At 38.8% G+C, this 20,375-nt stretch overlaps 1 protein-coding gene across 18 annotated transcripts in view; it reads right to left on the bottom strand.

Moving 5' to 3' along the window:
• USP54 (ubiquitin specific peptidase 54) overlaps positions 1-20,375 on the bottom strand; it is a 141,388-nt gene that overhangs the window by 48,326 nt on the left and 72,687 nt on the right. For 8 of the 18 annotated variants that reach the window (XM_044386163.3, XM_057308783.1, XM_048219243.2 and 5 more), the window contains exons 2-3: positions 10,692-11,266; positions 6,879-6,971 (exon numbers count right to left, since the gene is read on the bottom strand). In XM_044386163.3, the coding sequence (XP_044242098.1) occupies positions 6,879-6,971; positions 10,692-10,838 (240 nt within the window). In that variant the 5' untranslated portion in view covers positions 10,839-11,266. Of the gene's footprint in view, positions 1-5,218; positions 5,380-6,878; positions 6,972-10,691; positions 11,267-20,375 lie in introns of those variants that run through there. The other 10 variants (XM_044386164.3, XM_048219241.2, XM_044386166.3 and 7 more) reach the window with 3 other exon arrangements.

The following is a 20,375-nucleotide window of genomic DNA, read 5'->3' as shown; positions in this document are numbered from 1 at the left end:
CTATTTAGAAGATATTTTCTTCTAAAACTTTAAAAAAGTTTTCTTTCATGTTTTAGTCCTTAACTCAGCTGAAATTCATGCTTTTGATAATTATATGAGGTAGGGTTTTAATTTCCTTTTTCTTTCTATATGGATCACCAACTATCTAATCACCATTTACTGAAAAGTCCACTTTCTCCTTTGATTCACAGGGCAAGTAGCAAGTTTCTCTAGGTCTATTTCTGAACTCTTGACTTTGATCCATAGATTTATTAGTCATAATGTGTTGATACCACATTGTCTTAATTACTATAGTTTTATAAGCCTTGATATCTGATAAAGTATGGTAGTCATTAGTACTTTTGCCAAGTATTTCTGGTTCTTCCCTCTCCCAAGGATTTTGATAGGATCACACTACCTGGCCCACTTGGGATTCACTGGAGCCATATGATTTTAGTTCTGGTCAGTGAGCTCTGAGCAGAAGTGACCTGCAGAGCATTCAATTGTCCGTGCAAAACCCTCCAGAGTTCTTTTCCACTCTGACTTGGCCACTAGTAATAGTCAGCTTGGTTGTAGCTTTGGCACCTGAGTTTCTGAGTGACTACAATCAGTAGGGTTTTCCTACTAACCTGAAGTGGACAAGTAATGGGAATGCAAAATAAATCTTTTGTATATTTATCACTGAGATTTTAGATTGTTCTGACTGATACACAGGCAAGTCACACATTTTGTTATTATTCTTCAAGAATGTTCTGTCTATCCTTCCCTATTTATCATAAGAATTTCAGAATTGAATTTTTTCAACTTCCAGGATAAACCTGCTGGCCAGAATACACATTAGTATCATCACATTGGAAAACATATGGAAATACTGGAAAACAGTTCCACTCCTGGGCATATATGCAAAAAAAAAAAATCTGTATACATATGTAGATACATACAAGAATGGTCTTGGCAATATTGTTCATAAAAAAATAAAAAATGGAAATAATCCAAATGACTACCAGCAATAGAATAAACAAACTGGTTTATTTACACAATGAAATACCATATAATAATGAAGATGAACAAAGTCAACGTGCCCTAAACATGCTGCACTAAAGAAGACATACACACACACACACACACACACACACACACACACACACACTTTCAAACAAATTTATATAAAATGATTCCATTTACAGGGCACCTGAGTGGCACAGTCAGTTAAGCGACTAACTCTTGGTTTCAGCTCAGGTCATGATCTCAGAGTCCTGAGATGGAGCCCTGAGTTGGGCTCCGTGCTCAGTGCAGAGTATGCTTAAGACTCTCTTTCCCCATCAAAAAGGAGAATTACAGACCGATTTCCCTGATGAAAATGGACGCCAAAATTCTCAACAAGATCCTAGCTAATAGGATCCACCAGTACATTAAAAGGATTATCCATCACGACCAAGTAGGATTCATCCCTGGGATGCAAGGTTGGTTCAACATTCGCAAATCAATCAGTGTGATAGATCATATCAACAAGAAAAGAGTCAAGAACCATATGATCCTCTCAATTGATGCAGAAAAGGCATTTGACAAAATACAGCATCCTTTCCTGATTAAAACCCTACAGAGTGTAGGGATAGAGGGTACATTCCTCAATTTCATAAAAACCATCTATGAAAAGCCTACAGCGAATATCATTCTCAATGGGGAAAAGCTGAAAGCCTTTCCCTTAAGATCAGGAACACAACAAGGATGCCCACTCTTGCCATTATTATTCAACATAGTACTAGAAGTCCTTGCAACAGCAGTCAGACAACAAAAAGGGATAAAAGGTATCCAAATTGGAAGTCAAACCGTCTCTCTTCGCAGATGACATGATACTCTATATAGAAAACCCAAAAGACTCCAACCCCAAATTACTAGAACTTATAGAGCAATTCAGTACTGTGGCGGGATGCAAAATCAATGCTCAGAAATCAGTTGCATTTCTATACACGAAAAATGAGACTAAAGAAAGAGAAATTAGGGAATCCATTCCATTTACAATAGCACCAAAAATCATACGTTATCTCGGAATTAACTTAACCAGAGAGGTAAAGGATCTATATTCTAGAAACTACAAATCACTCCTGAAAGACAGTGAAGAAGACACAAAAAGATGGAAAAATATTCCATGCTCATGGATCGGAAGAATAAACATAGTTAAAATGTCTATGCTACCCAGAGCAATCTACACTTTCAATGCCATAACAATCAAAATACCAATGACATTTTTCAAAGAGCTAGAACAAACAGCCCTTAAATTTGTGTGGAACCAGAAAAGGCCCCAAATCGCCAAGGAATTCTTGAAAAGGAAAAACAAAGCTGGGGGCATCACGTTGCCAGATTTCAAGCTATACTACAAAGCTGTGGTCACCAAGACAGCATAGTACTGGCACAAAAACAGACACATAGACCAATGGAACAGAATAGAGAACCCAGAAATGGACCCTCGGCTCTTTGGGCAACTAATCTTTGACAAAGCTGGAAAAAACATCCAGTGGAAATATGACAGTCTCTTCAATAAATGGTGCTGGGAAAACTGGACAGCTGTATGCAAAAGAATGAAACTTGACCACTCTCTCACACCATACACAAAGATAAACTCCAAATGGTTGAAAGACCTCAATATGAGACAGGAATCCATCAAAATCATAGAGGAGAACATAGGCTACAACCTCTTTGACATTGGCCACAGCAACTTTTTTCATGACACATCTCCAAAGGCAAGGGAAACAAAAGAAAAAATGAACTTGTGGGACTTCATCAAGATAAAAAGCTTCTGCACAGCCAAGGAAACAGTCAAGAAAAACTAAGAGGCAGCCCACAGAATGGGAGAAGATATTTGCAAATGACACTACAGATAAAAGACTAGTATCCAAGATCTACAAAGAACTTCTCAAACTCAATACACGAGAAACAAATTAACAAATCAAAAAATGGACAGAAGATATGAACTTTTCCAATGAAGACATACAAATGGCTAACAGACACATGAAAAAATGTTCAAAATCATTAGCCATCAGGGAAATTCAAATCAAAACCACCTTGAGATACCACCTTACACCAGTTAGAATGGCAAAAATGGACAAGGCAGGAAACAACAAATGTTGGAGAGGATGTGGAGAAAGGGGATCCCTCCTACACTGTTGGTGGGAATGCAAGTTGGTACAGCCACTTTGGAAAACAGTGTGGAGGTCCCTTAAAAAGTTAAAAATTGAGCTACCCTATGACCCAGCCATTGCACTACTGGGGTATTTACCCCAAAGATACAGATGTAGTGAAGAGAAGGGCTATATGCACCCCAATGTTCATAGAAGCATTGTCCACAATAGCTAAATTGTGGAAGGAGCCAAGATGCCCTTCAACAGATGACTGGATTAAGAAGATGTGGTCCATATATACAATGCAATATTATCAGCCATCAGAAAGAACGATTACACAACATTTACAGCAACATGGATGGGACTGGAGGAGATAATGCTAAGTGAAATAAGTCAAGCAGAGAAAGACAATTATCATATGGTTTCACTCATTTATGGAACATAAGAAATAGGAAGATCGGTAGGAGAAGGAAGGGAAGAATGAAGGGGGGGTAAACAGAAGGGGCAATGAACCATGAGAGACTGTGGACTCTGGGAAACAAACTGAGGGCTTCAGAGGGGATGGGGGGTAGGGGATTGGGATAGGTCGATGATGGGTATTAAGGAGGGCACATATTGCATGGTGCACTGGGTGTTATATGCAAATAATGAATCATGGAACATTGCATCAACAACTGGGGATGTACTGTATGGTGACTAATATAACAAAATAAAAATTATAAAAAAAAAAAAAAGACTCTCTTTCCCTCCGCCCCTCCCCTTTGTTCCTCCTCCCTCCCTGCGCTGTTGCACTCCCTCTATCTCTCTAAAATAAATAAATAAATCTTCTAAAAATGATTCCATTTACAATGAAATAAATTTTTTAAAAACAGGTAATTTTTAAATTAGATTATTTAAGACTGGATATATAGGTAGCAAAACTATCAGATAAAACAAGGAAGTGACTACCACAAACATTAGAAAAGTGGCCACTCCTGGGAGAAAGAAGGGAGGGTGAATGTCTATGGTACAGGCAGTACTCTATTTTCACCTAAAGAGTTGTTACAAGGATGTTCACTTTGTGATTATTCATGATCCTGGATCTCTGTGGGGATTTTATATAAAAGTCATATCTTTTTTGTTAGATTTATTCATATCTACCTTATCTACTTTGTTACTATTATAAAAACTCTTTTTAACTTGCATTTTCTCTTAGTTGCTAGTATATAGAAATACAATCGAATGTTATACCTTGATCTTACAGGCAACAACCTGCTAAATTCTCTTATTGATTCTACCGATATATCAGTATACACTTTGAGATTTTTTTTAATAGCCAATCATATCATCTGCAAATAATGATAATTTTACTTCTTTCTTTCTAATCTTTATCTGTCCTCTTGTCTTATTATCCTGACTAGAATCTAGTTCAGTGATGAATCATATTATTTCATATTCTATAACAAGTTTTAGGGGCACCTGGGTGGCTCAGTTGGTTAAGCATCCGACTCTTGATTTTGGCTCAGGTCATGATCTCAGGGTTGTGAGATCAAGCCTTGCATCAGGCTCCCTGCTGGGCATGGAGACTGCTTAAGATTCTCTCCCTTCCTCTCCCTCTGCCCCACCCTCCCATCTCTCTCTCTCTCTCTCTTAAAAAAAAAAAAAAACTTAAAGTAGGGAACAAAAAAGAGACATTCCAGGTGCTGATGGTCCATCTGAGATTTACTCTTCCCAACACTCAACATCCCTTCTCTTCTCTCAGAAAATGAAGTCCTTCTGGATGAAGGAATATGGCTATTCTAACAATTTAAATTTCTCAACTATTAGGACCACATTCAGCCCATCCATACAGTCAAATTGATCCAATGTAAGTCTATTTATAATCTTCAAATGAGGTGTACAATAATTAAAGGAATGCAAAATAGAGCTTAATTACTTAACATTTACATAGCACTGAGGGACTGAAAAACACTTTAGAGAAAAACATCAAATTTTTAATATACTCCCAATATAACAAAAGAAGCAGTGAAGGAAAATAAACCTAATTGATAGCTCAGACAATGATGTGATGAGGAAAGTACTAGAACGCCCACAATTACAAAGATCCAAAATAGAGCCTTTGATTCCCCAAGCCCATTTACCTATCTGCCATAAGCAACTGCTTCTCTGAAAGAGTCCCAAGGTACTTCCTCAGCCCTCATAAGTTGAAAAACATCTTCCTTTCTGTACTTGGGTATCTCAGAAGGTGTCTCATGAAGTCTCATGGTTGGTTTTCTTCACTTATTTGGCTTCTATAATGATACTAATTTATGTCACATTAACAATTTGTGCTTCTGGAAATTAAAACATAACAAGACTGGTAGAGCCACTTCATCAGAGTCCCACCTGGGTCAATGAAGAGGACGGCAGAGTTCTGACTAATCAAAGCCATGTCAGGGGGTCATATAAGTTCTATCATCCCTTCCTGGTACAGATGAGAGTTTCTAGTTTTAGGAGATTCCTCTACCAGGGATTTCTTCAGGATTCAAATTTCTCTAGCAAGTATCTTACTTTGGTTTTTTGTTTTAATGCCATGAATCAGACTTCCCTTGGATTTGCTGGCCAGAGGACCACTATATTTCTTGTTTACCTAAAATTAGATACTTAATGTTAATGTGCCCTTCAGAAAATCAAGCCAAATACTCTTGTGGTTGGGCTTCTGTCCGAATGGGAATAGTCAGAAATGTTACAACTTGTAAAAGATTTGGTTTTATTAAAATTCATATTCAAACTCCCAATTAATCAATAACATATATTTTGCTAAAAGTTCCAATGCTTCCAAGGGGGAAAGAAAAAAGATGTTTGTGATTCAAGCGATAAAATGTTCAGAAGACTCAGTCATCTCTTTCTAAAGATATCTGCCCATTATGGACTTAAAACTCCGAAGTGATGCTGCTCAAAAAACTGTTTAAAATCATTTGTTGCAAATAGCCAAAAAAACTGGGAAATTCTCCTGGATTTTTTGTTATAGTTCTTACCCCAAGATGTAAAAACAACTAAATTAAACATATAATGACCACACCCAAGCATCCCTCTCACAAGTCAAGAACTCAGACTTCTTGAGACTGAAAAATGACACTGGATGCTTATCAGAACTCATGCAGACTCATCCAGCCATAAATAATCCATTGTACAAACAAACCAAGAAAACACAGAGAAGCTCCATGTTGGACAAGCAGATGAAGTAATGGAGAATGGGACCTCTTATACAACCTAGTTCTTCCTCTATTGCAGCATACTCTAAATGAATCCTCGGGTTTCATTTTATTCAGAAATGAAAAACTTGGGAGTCAGACAAGAGGGTCGAAAATGAGTATAATGAATCTATTAAATGTGGCAATAAGAAACATTAGGGAATGTAAAAATGTTAGTACTGGCTTTTCTCAATAGGAAGAGTTTGTTGCTAAATTTAGCTTTAACAGACAATAGTTAATTCCACTAAAAATACTTAGTTGTTTATTCTTTCAAAATAAAAATTTAGAATTAGCTCTTCAGGTAAATACTCAAAATTTAAGCACATTTGAATAATATCCTATCACATTAAATAGAGCTGTATGGGCAAAAAGGTTCAGAAAAACAGACTACCTAAGCCAAGTAACAATTCTTTGAAGCAAGCAAAACTAATCATATTAATCTTTTGCACTAAGCCACAGGCAGATAATTTAGAAATTCTTTAGCATCACCCTGATTAGCCAAACTACCTCAATATTGATCATTTGGCAGCCTAATGGTAGTGAGAAGAAACAGATTTGAAGAACTTACCTTGAGAGCGCAAAAGATGCAGGAATCGCCCATGCACTTGTGAGTTGTAAGCTGCCTAAAGCTACGTCGGAAGATGTCCAAGTGCCATAAAACCTGGCAAAAAAAGGGGGAAATTCTTCATTACTCTATAAAAAGCATCCATTTCATCTTAGATTCAAGAATTCAAGCAAAAATAGGTAATGACTACAGAATATATCTTCATTCCCAAGAGAAAAGCTCATTCTAGTATACTAAAACAAATGTCAAAAAGGGTGAGTTAGCTAACATGAGAGACGAATAACTATATTCTAAAATATAGATTAATTTGAAAATGAAGGAAGGTTACACAGAGAAAATAAGGTATAACATACATCAAATGTGATCCTGAGGCATTAATGTATGGGTTAAAAGCTGTAGAATAAGGGCTTATTTTAATGATCCACACAAGAAAAGATTTTTTTTTTGGAACAAACTTTTTTTATGAAGTAAAGTAGATACACGTTACAATAGTTTCAGGCATATAACATAGGGATTCCACAAGTCTATATGTTATGCTGTGTTTATCATCACAAGTGTAGCTGCCATCTGTCACATTCATCACTATTACAATACCACTGACTATATATACCCTATGCTGTGCCTTTTTTTCCCATGACTTTTTTTTTAACGGTTTTATTACTCTTTTAAGTAATCTCTACACCCAACCTGGAGCTTAAACTCACAACCCTGAGATCAAGAGTTACATGCTCTACCAACTGAGCCAGCCAAGTCCCCCTCCCCATCACTTATTCATTCCATAACTGGAAGCCTATATCTCCCACTCCCCTTCACCATTTTGCCCACCCATCTCCCTCCCCTCTCACAACCATCAGTTTTTTTCCATATTTATAGGTCTGATTCTGCTTTTTGTTTATCATTTGTTTTGCTTTTTAGATTCAACATATAAGTGAAATCACATGGTACTGAAAACTTATTTAGAAGCTTGAATTGTAATGTGGAATTTTGTCTTTGTTAGATTTCTCAATTATTGGACCTTTCTGAGAGATGTGTGACCTTCTTTATGTCAACAAAATTAAAAAATGGTGATATCAACAGTGATAAATCATGTTCAGAGTATGTAACCTAGATATGATGTGATAAGAAGGACACTTTACTTTTATGGTCTTCCTCTCAAAAGCCCATAACCCCAGTCTAATCATGAGAAAAACAGCAAACAAATTCCAATAGTGGGACATCCCACAAAATACTTGACTAGTACTACTCCTCCAAATTGTTAAGATCATCAAAAACAAGGAAATTTTGAGAAACTGTCAGAGCCAAAAAAAAAAAGCCTAAGGAGACAGGACAAGTATATGTAACTGTGGTATCCTGGATGGGATCATGGAACAGAAAAAGATACTAGGCAACAACTGAGGAAATCCAAATACACTATGAACTTTAGTTTAAAAATAAATGGTGTAATATATAGCATAATGCCTTAGGAAGCTCCTCCTGCTTAGAAAACATTTAAATGGCATCATATATGAAAAGGCACTGTACTTCTGGAGCTTCTTCTTACTTATGTGTCTTCAAAGTATATATTTCAAAAGTTCTTTGAAATACACTATACTCCCAAATAAGTAACACCTTTTTATAATAAACATAATGGTTTCAATACATCTGTGGCCAACATAGCATTCACATCATAAGTTAGAATATTACTTCATAGAAACAATTATTTTCAACATTGTAACATAATTACAAAAGGCACTCCAAAACCATCAATGACTCAGTCTTTAAGTATGGATTTAGGTGCGTGTGTGTGTGTGTGTGTGTTTGTGTGTGTAGTATGTGTTCCATATGGCACTGGAAATCAGAACAGAAAGTCATAAATACTATTGTTTCAATACAGATAGAACATACAGGAAAAAACAGAATTATAAAAACAGGGCTCTGGCCAGGAAGGAGGTAAACACACACACACCTATATCAACACCTTTTTTTTTTTTTGGTCTCCTTCTAAATTACAAAAGTATTATTAGTTTATGCAGTGTCACTCAAAAAACTCATATGCAGCATTTGGGGAAATAAAACCTAACAAGCCCCACCCAACTGCATGAATTTGTGGTAGTAAGAGGGAATATAGTTAAACTCTTTCTCTAGGCTAAACAGCATAGGATTTTTTAATGCTTTCAAATAAAAATTTGAAAACTGAGAGTATAAAACTTTTTTTTTAAGTAATCCAATGTGGGGCCTGAACTCACAACCCTGAGACCAAGAATCACATGCTCCACTGACTGAGCTAGCTAGGCGCCCTGAGTATGAAACTTTATTACATAAATAAGCTTGGCAAGATTCTCGTATTATAAATGACGAAATTGAATACTATTACTGTTACCTATATAAGGTCACAAGGCAAGTCTATAAATGCACTAAAACTAATTTATAAGTCCAGTGCTTAAAAAAATTTTTTTTTATTTATTTATTTTAGAGAGAGAGAACAAGAGAGAGCAGGGGGGAGGGGCAGAGGGAGAAGTAGTGAAAGTCCCAAGCCGACTCCACACTAAGCACGGAGCTCAACTTGGGGCTTGATCTCATGACCCTGAGATCACAAGCTGAGCTGAAACCAAGGGTCAGTCGCTCAACCAACTGAGCCACCCAGGCACCTTTTTTGTTTTTTTAAGATTTATTTATTTATTTTAGAGAAAGTGTCCAGTGTTTTGTTTTGTTTTGTTTTGTTTTTTAATGTTTTTTTTATTATATTATGTTAGTCACCATACAGTTCATCTCTGGTTTCTGATGTAAAGTTCGATGATTCATTAGTTGTGTATAACACCCAGTGCACCATGCAATACGTGCCCTCCTTACTACCCATCACCAGTCTATCCCATTCCCCCACCCCCCTCCCCTCTGAAGCCCTCAGTTTGTTTCTCAGTGTTTTTTATATCAAATACATTGTCTTGTCTTTTCTTCTCTCATAGCAACTTCTTTTCTCTTTACACCTGAAGCAATAACACTAGTATTTTACCCAAGCATAATTATCTTGAGTGGCAAATTTCATTTACTTTTATTCTGAGGAGGAGAAAAGAGGAGAAAGTAATTACTTGAAAGTTAGGCCAAAAGGGATGAACTTAATATTCTATGGGCATGACAAGGCAAAGCAGGCAGGCAGACAAGAAGCTTTGGGATTCTAAAATCACTAGTGTGGCAACCAACACCAAAAGGGAAAATCTAGAGTAGATAATCACACCACTTTCCACTACCTTTGTTCAAGCATATCTGACCAGACACCAATCATGAACCACTACAGGAGAGCTCAGAGGAAGGAGATGAAGAAATGCACAAAGACTGGACTCCATTCTACTAAGAGCCTGAATGCTAAGAGCCTTCTACTGAAGACGAGAGTAATATAACTGAAAGTCTTTGACTTGTGGGAAGAACTTTGTTTTCTTTTTTTCTTTTTTTTTTTTTTAAGAACTTTGTTTTCTTTACTAGAGAAAAGCAAGTAGGGTGATACATTTTGGTCTCAAAAAGAAAAACAGGAAGCAAAAAGAAAGTCAATAAACAAGTATTAAGATCATCTTAGTCCATGGACTTTCCCCTTCAGGCAGCTAAGTAGTAGTAGTTACAGTTATTATTTCTATTATCATTATTAATCCCTTTTTCCTACGAATGAGGTAATTGAGACTCAAAGAGGTAAGTGACTTGCCTAAGATCACACAGATAAATTTTAAAATGATCTCAGGCTGCTGACCTCAAACAGAGACCATCAAGGAATATATTTAAAAGTTACTGGAAACACAGCCTCAGCAACTAAAAGTCAAGGTTCACCAGAAAGAAAGAAATTGCCCTTACCTGCAGGGCACTGTTGAGGAAGCAGCTGTTTTGTCCTGGCTCATTGCTGAGGCCTTTGCTGGGAGCTATGGAGGTTGAGCTTCGAGGTGCAAACATCCCTTGGACACTACCACGGCCCCCTGAAAAATAGTTTCTTTTCCAAGACATTATTATTCACATTTAGCTTGAAAACTCAGAAAAGACTTTGTATCTTTTTGGGAGAGAGTTTCTGTCTGTTGAAGTCCTGACTTGTAAAAAAGTATCCAGAATTCAATGAATTTATATTGAAATATTTTGAGTTTACAACCTTCCAAACACCATCTATGTAGCTTAAGGAACTCAGATATCTTCTTAGATCCACATGACAGAGCCGTCCCTGACTTGTTCCAAACAATGCCCAAAATTTAGCATGGCATAGTACTAACACGAACAGAGAAATCCTTAGATATTGTGTCCTTCTATTTTTCTTGAATTGCCTCCATAAAATAGTGGTGAAGTGGCTGTAGTCCTCAACTCCAACAGAATCCAGGATCACGGTAGGATATATTCCTTAGACTTGTTGATGATGCTTCTTGTAGACTGAAGATTTTTTCCAACTGGAATGAGAGGCAGACAGATAAGCAAGAATCCAATGCAACCCTCCTCACCTTCTCTATTCCTTGTCCCATCATCGTCTGAAGTAAACAGTCAAGTTCTGAGCAACTGACATAGAATCCACAAAGGTAAGAAATTTGTTTGAATTATATGGGGGTTTTATTCTTATTGCTGTTGCTCTTTTTTTAATATGCCCCAAAGATTTTCTATCATTCTATCCAGAATTTCAGAAAGTCTCTTCTCTTCTTTCCTCTGTGACTAGAATAGCCAGCTCTGCCAGAGAGCTTTAACAAAAAGAAAAAAAAAAAACAACTAAAAGCTTGCGTCACTTAATGACTCTACTGGCTTTGTGCTGTTCTGCCAAGATCAACGTTGCCTCACCTCTCACTATAAACTTGAAACCTTGGCAAACAATGACCAAAAAAAAAAAAAAAAAACACCCAAAAAACCAACAAGACCAACAAAAAACCCCCCAAAACCTTAACAACAACAAAAAGGAGAAACACTAAAGCCAAAGAGGGGGGAGAAAAAAAAGGTGTGAGCAGATTTACTTTCATAGGAAACGTCTCTGAAATTTTCTAGAAGTTGATCAGGACAAAAACCAAAACCAAATACAAACTTTCCAAAATCAGACTAACAAAAATATTACCAGGTAAACATATAACAAATTAAGAATTGGAACAGTTTCTGTTAGATGTTGTGAATAAAGAAAATTTTAAAGGTGTTTACATGTTCATGGCTATGAAAGCCTGTTTAAAGCTGGCAAGGCCAAGTTATCAGTCTGAACTCTGTTCTGAGGAAAGATGTCCCATCTCCAGGAAACACTCAAGGCAAGTAAGCCCTATGTCCATAACATCAAATACAAAAGAACTAAATCTTCTCCTGCCCTGTTTGTTTGTATATTTTATTTTTTCCAGAGGATCAGAGAGATAATTTGGGTTACAAATAACTTAATCCTCAGATTAAATCTGAGGCACTCACAATCAGAGGCCATCCCTTGACCAACATTAGTTTTCAACTAATTAAAATGCCAGTGAGGCAACAGAGGAGAAATACCAAAGCAAACACCTCTACTGGAAGGAAATACTTCTATCTCCAGCTTTAAGCTTTCCTATAATGCTGCCATGTCCATATAAGGAAAAAATTAATAATGGTAAGTGTTGAATTTGGTTTCCAACAGTTCCCCAAGCTTCTCCCTTCCTTACTTCCCATCATCATATGAACCACCTAAAAAAGCAAAAATGTTAAGCATCTTAATCATTCTCTAAGAGATCACCTAGCACTACCCAGTATATCCAGTGGAAAAACTGAGGCACAGGAACATTAAATGGTTGCACAAGACCGTTCTTTCCCTTCTCTAAATTCCCAGACTATTTATAATCTACGTGTCACAATTAAAGTATTTGACTATACACTGTAGTGTCCTATTATCCTCTATTTGTTTTTATTACTCTTTTGTTTTATATGGTATCAGTCATATATCCCGAATGACTGTATGAAATGAAATACTAACTAGTGTCAGACAAATACTAAACACTACATTTATATTCTTTATTCTTTACAATAGCCCTATTATGAGGTGTTAATAGTTCCATTTTACAGAAGAGCAGAGTGAGACTTAAAGATATTAACTTGCCCAAATCAACTAGTAAGTGAAAGAACTAGAATTTTTTAACTATTATAAATCTGTGACTTAATTATGTATTTTATTAAACTATTCCAAAAGCTCCTATCACAGTGCTGGTCATAAGGAGAACACAATAAATACTCCCTGATGATTAGCATGGCACCAGAAAGGATCCCGTATCTCCCACACAGATGAAAAGACCCTCAACTCTCTATACACACCCTTATACACACTCCACTCAGAGCTACTAAGCAACTTCAACCAGCCATGCAGCATTCCTTCAGCTCAACTGCTGTAAAGAAATGACAAGTACCAAGCCTCCACTTTGCTCACAGCCAAAAGGACTTGGCAGACAGGTGGGGTTTCCAGTATCCACATTAGGAGCTTACTGAAACTCAGCCTGCCCTACGATACACACCCCTGAGTTCAGGGAGCAGAGAGAAAAAAAAAAGCAGTCACAGAAAAAAAAAGATACTCAGGCTCTAAATGGCAGCATTATGTAGGGTAAGGCAAATAAGCTCTCACACTTGCTCTAGGTGTGTCAGAAACTAGAGGTGAGAGCCAGAAAGAACAAGGCCAAGAGACGCAGTAACAAATGATCCAAAGTATTTCACTTAAATTGTAGGTCCAGCACCAAACAATATATTCCTTCTACTGTACCATCTACTACAGATATATGAGAAAGTCAATTACGAGTTTTACCTACATCAATCTAACAACCTATTTTTAAAAAGAAAAGAACTTCTTAAGCAATATTCAAGTATTTAGAGGTAAAAGAGCAAACTGTCTACAACTTACTCTGAAATGGTTCAGAAGGAAAAAAATATATATATATATATGGGTGTGTATATTTGTAAATATGGAGAGAAAGGGAAAATGGTACAGCAAATATAGCAATAATGTCGATAACAGGTAAAGGTGGCTGAAGGGGATATGGGAATTCTTTGTACCATTTCTTGTAACTTCACTGTAAGTTTTAAATCATTTTTTTAAGTTGAAAGAGAACTGATACCTGCAAAAAAAAAAAAGAGAATTTAAAATTATGTAGAAATTACTTTGTAATGTATGTAATATTCATGATTCAATGCAAAAATGACCAAAATCATTAAGCTGGTAGATAATAACCATGCCAGATGATATGAGCAAACCCAAACTAAAATTTAAAAAAAAGAAAAAGGAGAAAAAGAGAAAAAAAAGAGAAAGATAAATACAAAAAAGTATAGATATGAGGGTAAAATAAAATGGAATAAAGCTTTAATGCTATTTCTATGAAAAGGAGAGTTCAAAATACAGTATAATGTCTAGCTGTTCTAAGAGTAAGTGATGTTGAGTAATTATAATATACAAATGGGACCAGGACTAGACTTGGAGTTAGAAGACATGGGTTCGGTTTCCACATTTTCACTACTTTGTATAATCCTAACTACTTAAGTGTCCTGAGCTTTGTTTTCGAGGTCTGTAAAACGATGGCACAAAACCTATTTTATACACTGGTTGAGATTTAGTAATAGGCATGCCAAAGTACTAGCAAGTTTTCAAAACAGGAGGGAGTTAAGATGGCGGAGGAGTAGGGGACCCCTTTTTCAGCCGGTCCCCTGAGTCGAGCTGGATAGGTACCAGACCAGCCTAAATAACCACGGAATCAGCCTGAGACGCAGGATGATGCATCTGGATCTCTACAAATGAACATCTCCAGCGCTGAGTATTGAGGTACCAAGAGGGGAGCTGTAAACCGTGCACGGATATCGGAAGATAAACGGAAGGGGGAGGGAGCCGCCGCGTTTGGGCGCCGGGAAGCGGCAGCCACCTGCACGGGGGAGCGGGAAGACACACAGAGGGTACCCGCGAGAGAGCGGACTGAGACCGGTGAGCCGTGAACGCGCGTGCCACCAGGCATCTCCCGGAACACCGGAATCCCGGTGTGCTCACGGGATCCAGACTGAGACCGGGAACTCCCGGAGCGCGCACGGGGCGGCTGGCGGGCCACCTGCACGGGGGAGCGGGCGGACTCGCGGTCGGCACCCGCGAAACAGCAGACTGAGACCCTGAACCGGGTGCGCGCGCCACCAGGCTTCTCACGAAACTCCGGAATCGAGGTGTGCTCACCGGGCATAGACTGAGACCGGGAGACCCGGGAGCGCGCGGGGCGGCCGGTGGCTGGCGGCATTAGAAACACAAAGGACAGAGACGGGGCGGCCGGTGGCTGGCGGCATTAGAAACACAAAGGACAGAGACGCGCCGGCCCTGGAAGTGAGGGCAGGGTCGCCGAGTTGGTGCGCACATCCCGGGACGCCGCAGGGTTGAGCAGCACCAACAGTAACAGAGTTAAAGTGGCCAGAACATCAGTGGAGAACGGGCCGCAATCCCTCTGTTCTGTGACAATGCAGCCTCTGCTGCTCTGACCCTCAGAAGAGGCATAGCCGGCCGCCAGGGAAAGCCGCCAGAGAACAAAAGCCTGGAAATACCGGCTCAGAGAGTGCCCATCCCCATCCTCCCTCGCAGGGGCACGGAGACTCTACCCAAACAGGGTTGCCTGAGTATCGGCGCGGCAGGCCCCTCCCCCAGAACACAGAAGGCAGGCTGAAAAATCAAGAAGCCCACAACCCAGGCGCCTGGGTGGCGCAGTCATTGAGCGCCTGCCTTCAGCTTAGGGCGTGATCCCAGCGTTCCGGAAAGGAGTCCCTCATCGGGCTCCTCCGCTGGGAGCCTGCTTCTTCCTCTCTCACTCCCCTGCTTCTGTTTCGTTCTTGCTGTCTGTCTCCCTCTCTCAGATAAGTAAATAAATAAAATCTTTAAAGAAGAAGCCCACATCTCTAAGATCCCTATAAAACAAGGGGCACAGCCTGGGACCCAGTCAATAATTTTGGGCTCTGGAAACCCCGCAACCTCTCTTCATCAGAATGACAAGAAGGAGAAGCCCCCCCCAGCAAAGAAAGGACAGTGAGTCAGGGGCCTCTGCCACAGAAGTAACGGATATGGATGTAACCAAATTATCAGAAATGGAATTCAGAGTAACAATGGTCAAGATAATGAGTAGACTTGAAAAAAGTATTCAGGAAAATATTACTGAGAATATACAATCCCTAAGGGCGGAAATGAGAGCGAATTTGACAGAAATTAAAAATTCTATGAGCCAAATGCAGGCAAAACTAGAGGCTCTGACGGCCAGGGTCACGGAAGCGGAGGAAAGGGTTAGTGAATTGGAGGATGGGTTAATAGAGGAAAAATTAAAAATAGAAGATGGTCTTAAAAAAATCCACGCCCACGAATGTTGGCTACGGGAGATTACTGACTCAACGAAACGATCCAATGTTAGAATCATCGGCATCCCCGAGGGGGTGGAGAAAAACAGAGGTCTAGAAGAGATATTTGAACAAATTGTAGCTGAAAACTTCCCTAATCTAGCAAGGGAAACAAAAATTCGTGTCCAAGAGGCAGAGAGGACCCCTCCCAAGCTCAACCATGACAGACCTACACCACGTCACGTCATAGTGCAACTCGCAAATATGAGATCCAAGGATACAGTATTGAAAGCGGCCAGGGCAAAGAAATTTCTCACGTACCAAGGCAAAGGCATCAGAATTACATCAGACCTGTCTACACAGACCTGGAATGAGAGAAAGGGTTGGGGGAGCATTTTTAAAGCTCTTTCAGAGAAAAACATGCAGCCAAGGATCCTTTATCCAGCAAGGCTGTCATTCAGAATTGATGGAGAAATAAAGACATTTCAGAATCGACAGTCACTAGCCAATTTCGTAACCACGAAACCAGCCCTACAGGAGGTATTACGGGGGGTTCTATAAAAGTAAAAAGGCCCCAAGAGTGATACAAAACAGAAAGTCACAGCCAATACAAACAAAGACTTTACTGACAACATGGCAGAATTAAAAGCATATCTCTCAGTACTCAGCCTGAACATTAATGGTTTAAATTCTGGTTTCAAACGCCACAGGGTTGCAGATTGGATAAAAAGAAATGACCCATCCAGGGGCGCCTGGGTGGCGCAGTCGTTAAAGCGTCTGCCTTCGGCTCAGGGCGTGATCCTGGCGATCCGGGATCGAGTCCCACATCAGGCTCTTCCGCTGTGAGCCTGCTTCTTCCTCTCCCACTCCCCCTGCTGTGTTCCCTCTCTCGCTGGCTGTCTCTCTGTCACATAAATAAATAAAATCTTTAAAAAAAAAAAAAAAAAAAAAAAAAAGAAATGACCCATCCATTTGCTGTCTACAAGAGACTCATTTCGAACCCAAAGATGCATTCAGACTGAGAGTAAGGGGATGGAGTACCATCTTTCACGCAAATGGACCTCAAAAGAAAGCTGGGGTAGCAATTCTCATATCAGATAAATTGGATTTTAAACTACAGACTATAGTTAGAGATGCAGAAGGGCACTATATTATTCTTAAAGGAAGTATTCAACAAGTGGATATGACAATTATAAATATATATGCCCCCAACAGGGGAGCAGCAAGATACACAAGGCAACTCTTAACCAGAATAAAGAGACATATAGATAAAAATACATTAATAGTAGGGGACCTCAACACTCCACTCTCAGAAATAGACAGAACACCCTGGCAAAAACTAAGCAAAGAATCAAAGGCTTTGAATGCCATACTAGACGAGTTGGACCTCTTAGATATATATAGAACACTACACCCCAGAACCAAAGAATACTCATTCTATTCTAATGCCCATGGAACATTTTCAAGAATAGACCATGTTCTGGGACACAAAACAGGTCTCAGCCGATACCAAAAGATTGAAATTATCCCCTGCATATTCTCAGACCACAACGCTCTGAAATTGGAACTCAACACACAAGGAAAAATTTGGAAGAAACTCAAACACTTGGAGACTAAGAACCATCCTGCTCAGGAATGACTCGATAAACCAGGAAATCAAAAATCAAATTAAACAATTTATGGAGACCAATGAGAATGAAAATACAACAGTCCAAAACCTATGGGATACTGCAAAGGCAGTCCTAAGGGGGAAATACATAGCCATCCAAGCCTCACTCAAAAGAATAGAAAAATCTAAAATGCAGTTTTTATATTCTCACCTCAAGAAGCTGGAACAGCAACAGAGGGACAGGCCTAATCCACGCACAAGGAAGCAGTTGACCAAAATTAGAGCTGAAATCAATCAAGCAGAAACCAGAAGTACAGTAGAGCAGATCAACAGGACTAGAAGCTGGTTCTTGGAGAGAATCAATAAAATTGACAGACCACTGGCAAGACTTATCCAAAAGAAAAGAGAAAGGACCCAGATTATTAAAATTATGAATGAAAAAGGAGAGGTCACGACGAACACCATTGAAATTGGAAGGATTATTAGAAATTTTTATCAACAGCTATATGCCAATAAACTAAGCAATCTGGAAGAGATGGAATCCTTCCTGGAAACCTATAAACTACCAAGATTGAAACCGGAAGAAATTGATTTCTTAAACAGGCCAATTAATTATGAAGAAATTGAGTCAGTGATAAACAACCTTCCAAATAACAAAACTCCAGGCCCGGACGGTTTTCCTGGGGAATTCTACCAAACATTCAAAGAAGAAATAATACCTATTCTCCTAAAGCTTTTTCAAAAAATAGAAACAGAAGGAAAGCTACCAAACTCATTCTATGAGGCCAATATTACATTGATCCCCAAACCAGGCAAAGACCCCCTCAAAAAGGAGAATTACAGACCGATTTCCCTAATGAATATGGACGCCAAAATCCTCAACAAGATACTTGCTAATAGAATCCAACAGTTCATTAAAAGGATTATCCACCACGATCAAGTGGGATTCATACCTGGGATGCAAGCGTGGTTCAATATTCGCAAATCAATCAGCGTGATACATCATATCAACAAGAAAAGACTCAAGAACCATATGATCCTCTCAATCGATGCCGAAAAAGCATTTGACAAAATACAGCATCCTTTCCTGATTAAAACCCTTCAGAGTGTAGGAATAGAAGGTACATTTCTCAATCTCATAAAAGCCATCTATGAAAAGCCTACTGCAAATATTATTCTCAATGGGGAAAAGCTGGAAGCCTTTCCCTTAAGATCAGGAACACGACAAGGATGCCCACTCTCGCCACTATTATTCAACATAGTACTAGAAGTCCTTGCAACAGCAATCAGACAACAAAAAGGGATCAAAGGTATTCAAATCGGCAAAGAAGAAGTCAAAATGTCTCTCTTTGCAGACGACATGATACTCTATATGGAAAACCCAAAAGAAGCCACTCCCAAACTATTAGAAGTTATAGAGCAATTCAGTAACGTGGCGGGATACAAAATCAATGCTCAGAAATCAGTTGCATTTCTGTACACGAATAACGAGAACGAAGAAAGAGAAATCAGGGAATCCATCCCATTTACAATAGCACCAAAAACCATACGTTACCTTGGAATTAACTTAACCAGAGACGTAAAGGACCTTTATTCTAGAAACTATAAATCACTCTTAAAAGACATTGAGGAAGACATAAAAAGATGGAAAGATATTCCATGCTCATGGATCGGAAGAATTAACATAGTTAAAATGTCCATGCTACCCAGAGCAATCTACACTTTCAATGCTATCCCGATCAAAATACCGAGAACGTTTTTCAAAGAACTGGAACAAATAGTCCTTAAATTTGTATGGAACCAGAAAAGACCCCGAATCTCCAAGGAACTGTTGAAAAGGAAAAACAAAGCTGGGGGCATCACAATGCCGGATTTCGAGCTGTACTACAAAGCTGTGATCACAAAGACAGCATGGTACTGGCACAAAAACAGACACATAGACCAATGGAACAGAATAGAGAGCCCAGAAATGGACCCTCAGCTCTTTGGGCAACTAATATTTGATAAAGCAGGAAAAAACATCCGGTGGGAAAAAGACAGTCTCTTCAATAAATGGTGCTGGGAAAATTGGACAGCTACGTGCAAAAGAATGAAACTTGACCACTATCTCACACCATACACAAAAATAAACTCCAAATGGATGAAAGACCTCGATGTGAGACAGGAATCCATCAAAATTCTAGAGGAGAACATAGGCAGCAACCTCTACGACATCAGCCTAAGCAACCTTTTTCATGACACATCCCCAAAGGCAAAAGAAACAAAAGATAAAATGAATTTATGGGACTTCATCAAGATTAAAAGTTTCTGCACAGCCAAGGAAACAGTCAGAAAAACTAAGAGGCAGCCCACGGAATGGGAGAATATATTTGCAAATGACACTACAGATAAAGGACTGGTATCCAAGATCTACAAAGAACTTCTCAAACTCAATACACGAGAAACAAATAAACAAATCAAAAAATGGGCAGAAGATATGAACAGAAACTTTTCCAATGAAGACATACAAATGGCTAACAGACACATGAAAAAATGTTCAAAATCATTAGCCATCAAGGAAATTCAAATCAAAACCACACTGAGATACCACCTTACGCCAGTTAGAATGGCAAAAATAGACAAGGCAAGAAGCA

Source organism: Ursus arctos, unplaced genomic scaffold, assembly GCF_023065955.2.
Source record: "Ursus arctos isolate Adak ecotype North America unplaced genomic scaffold, UrsArc2.0 scaffold_7, whole genome shotgun sequence".
Classification (NCBI taxonomy): domain Eukaryota; kingdom Metazoa; phylum Chordata; class Mammalia; order Carnivora; family Ursidae; genus Ursus; species Ursus arctos.
This window is presented reverse-complemented; position numbering and strand designations above follow the sequence as displayed.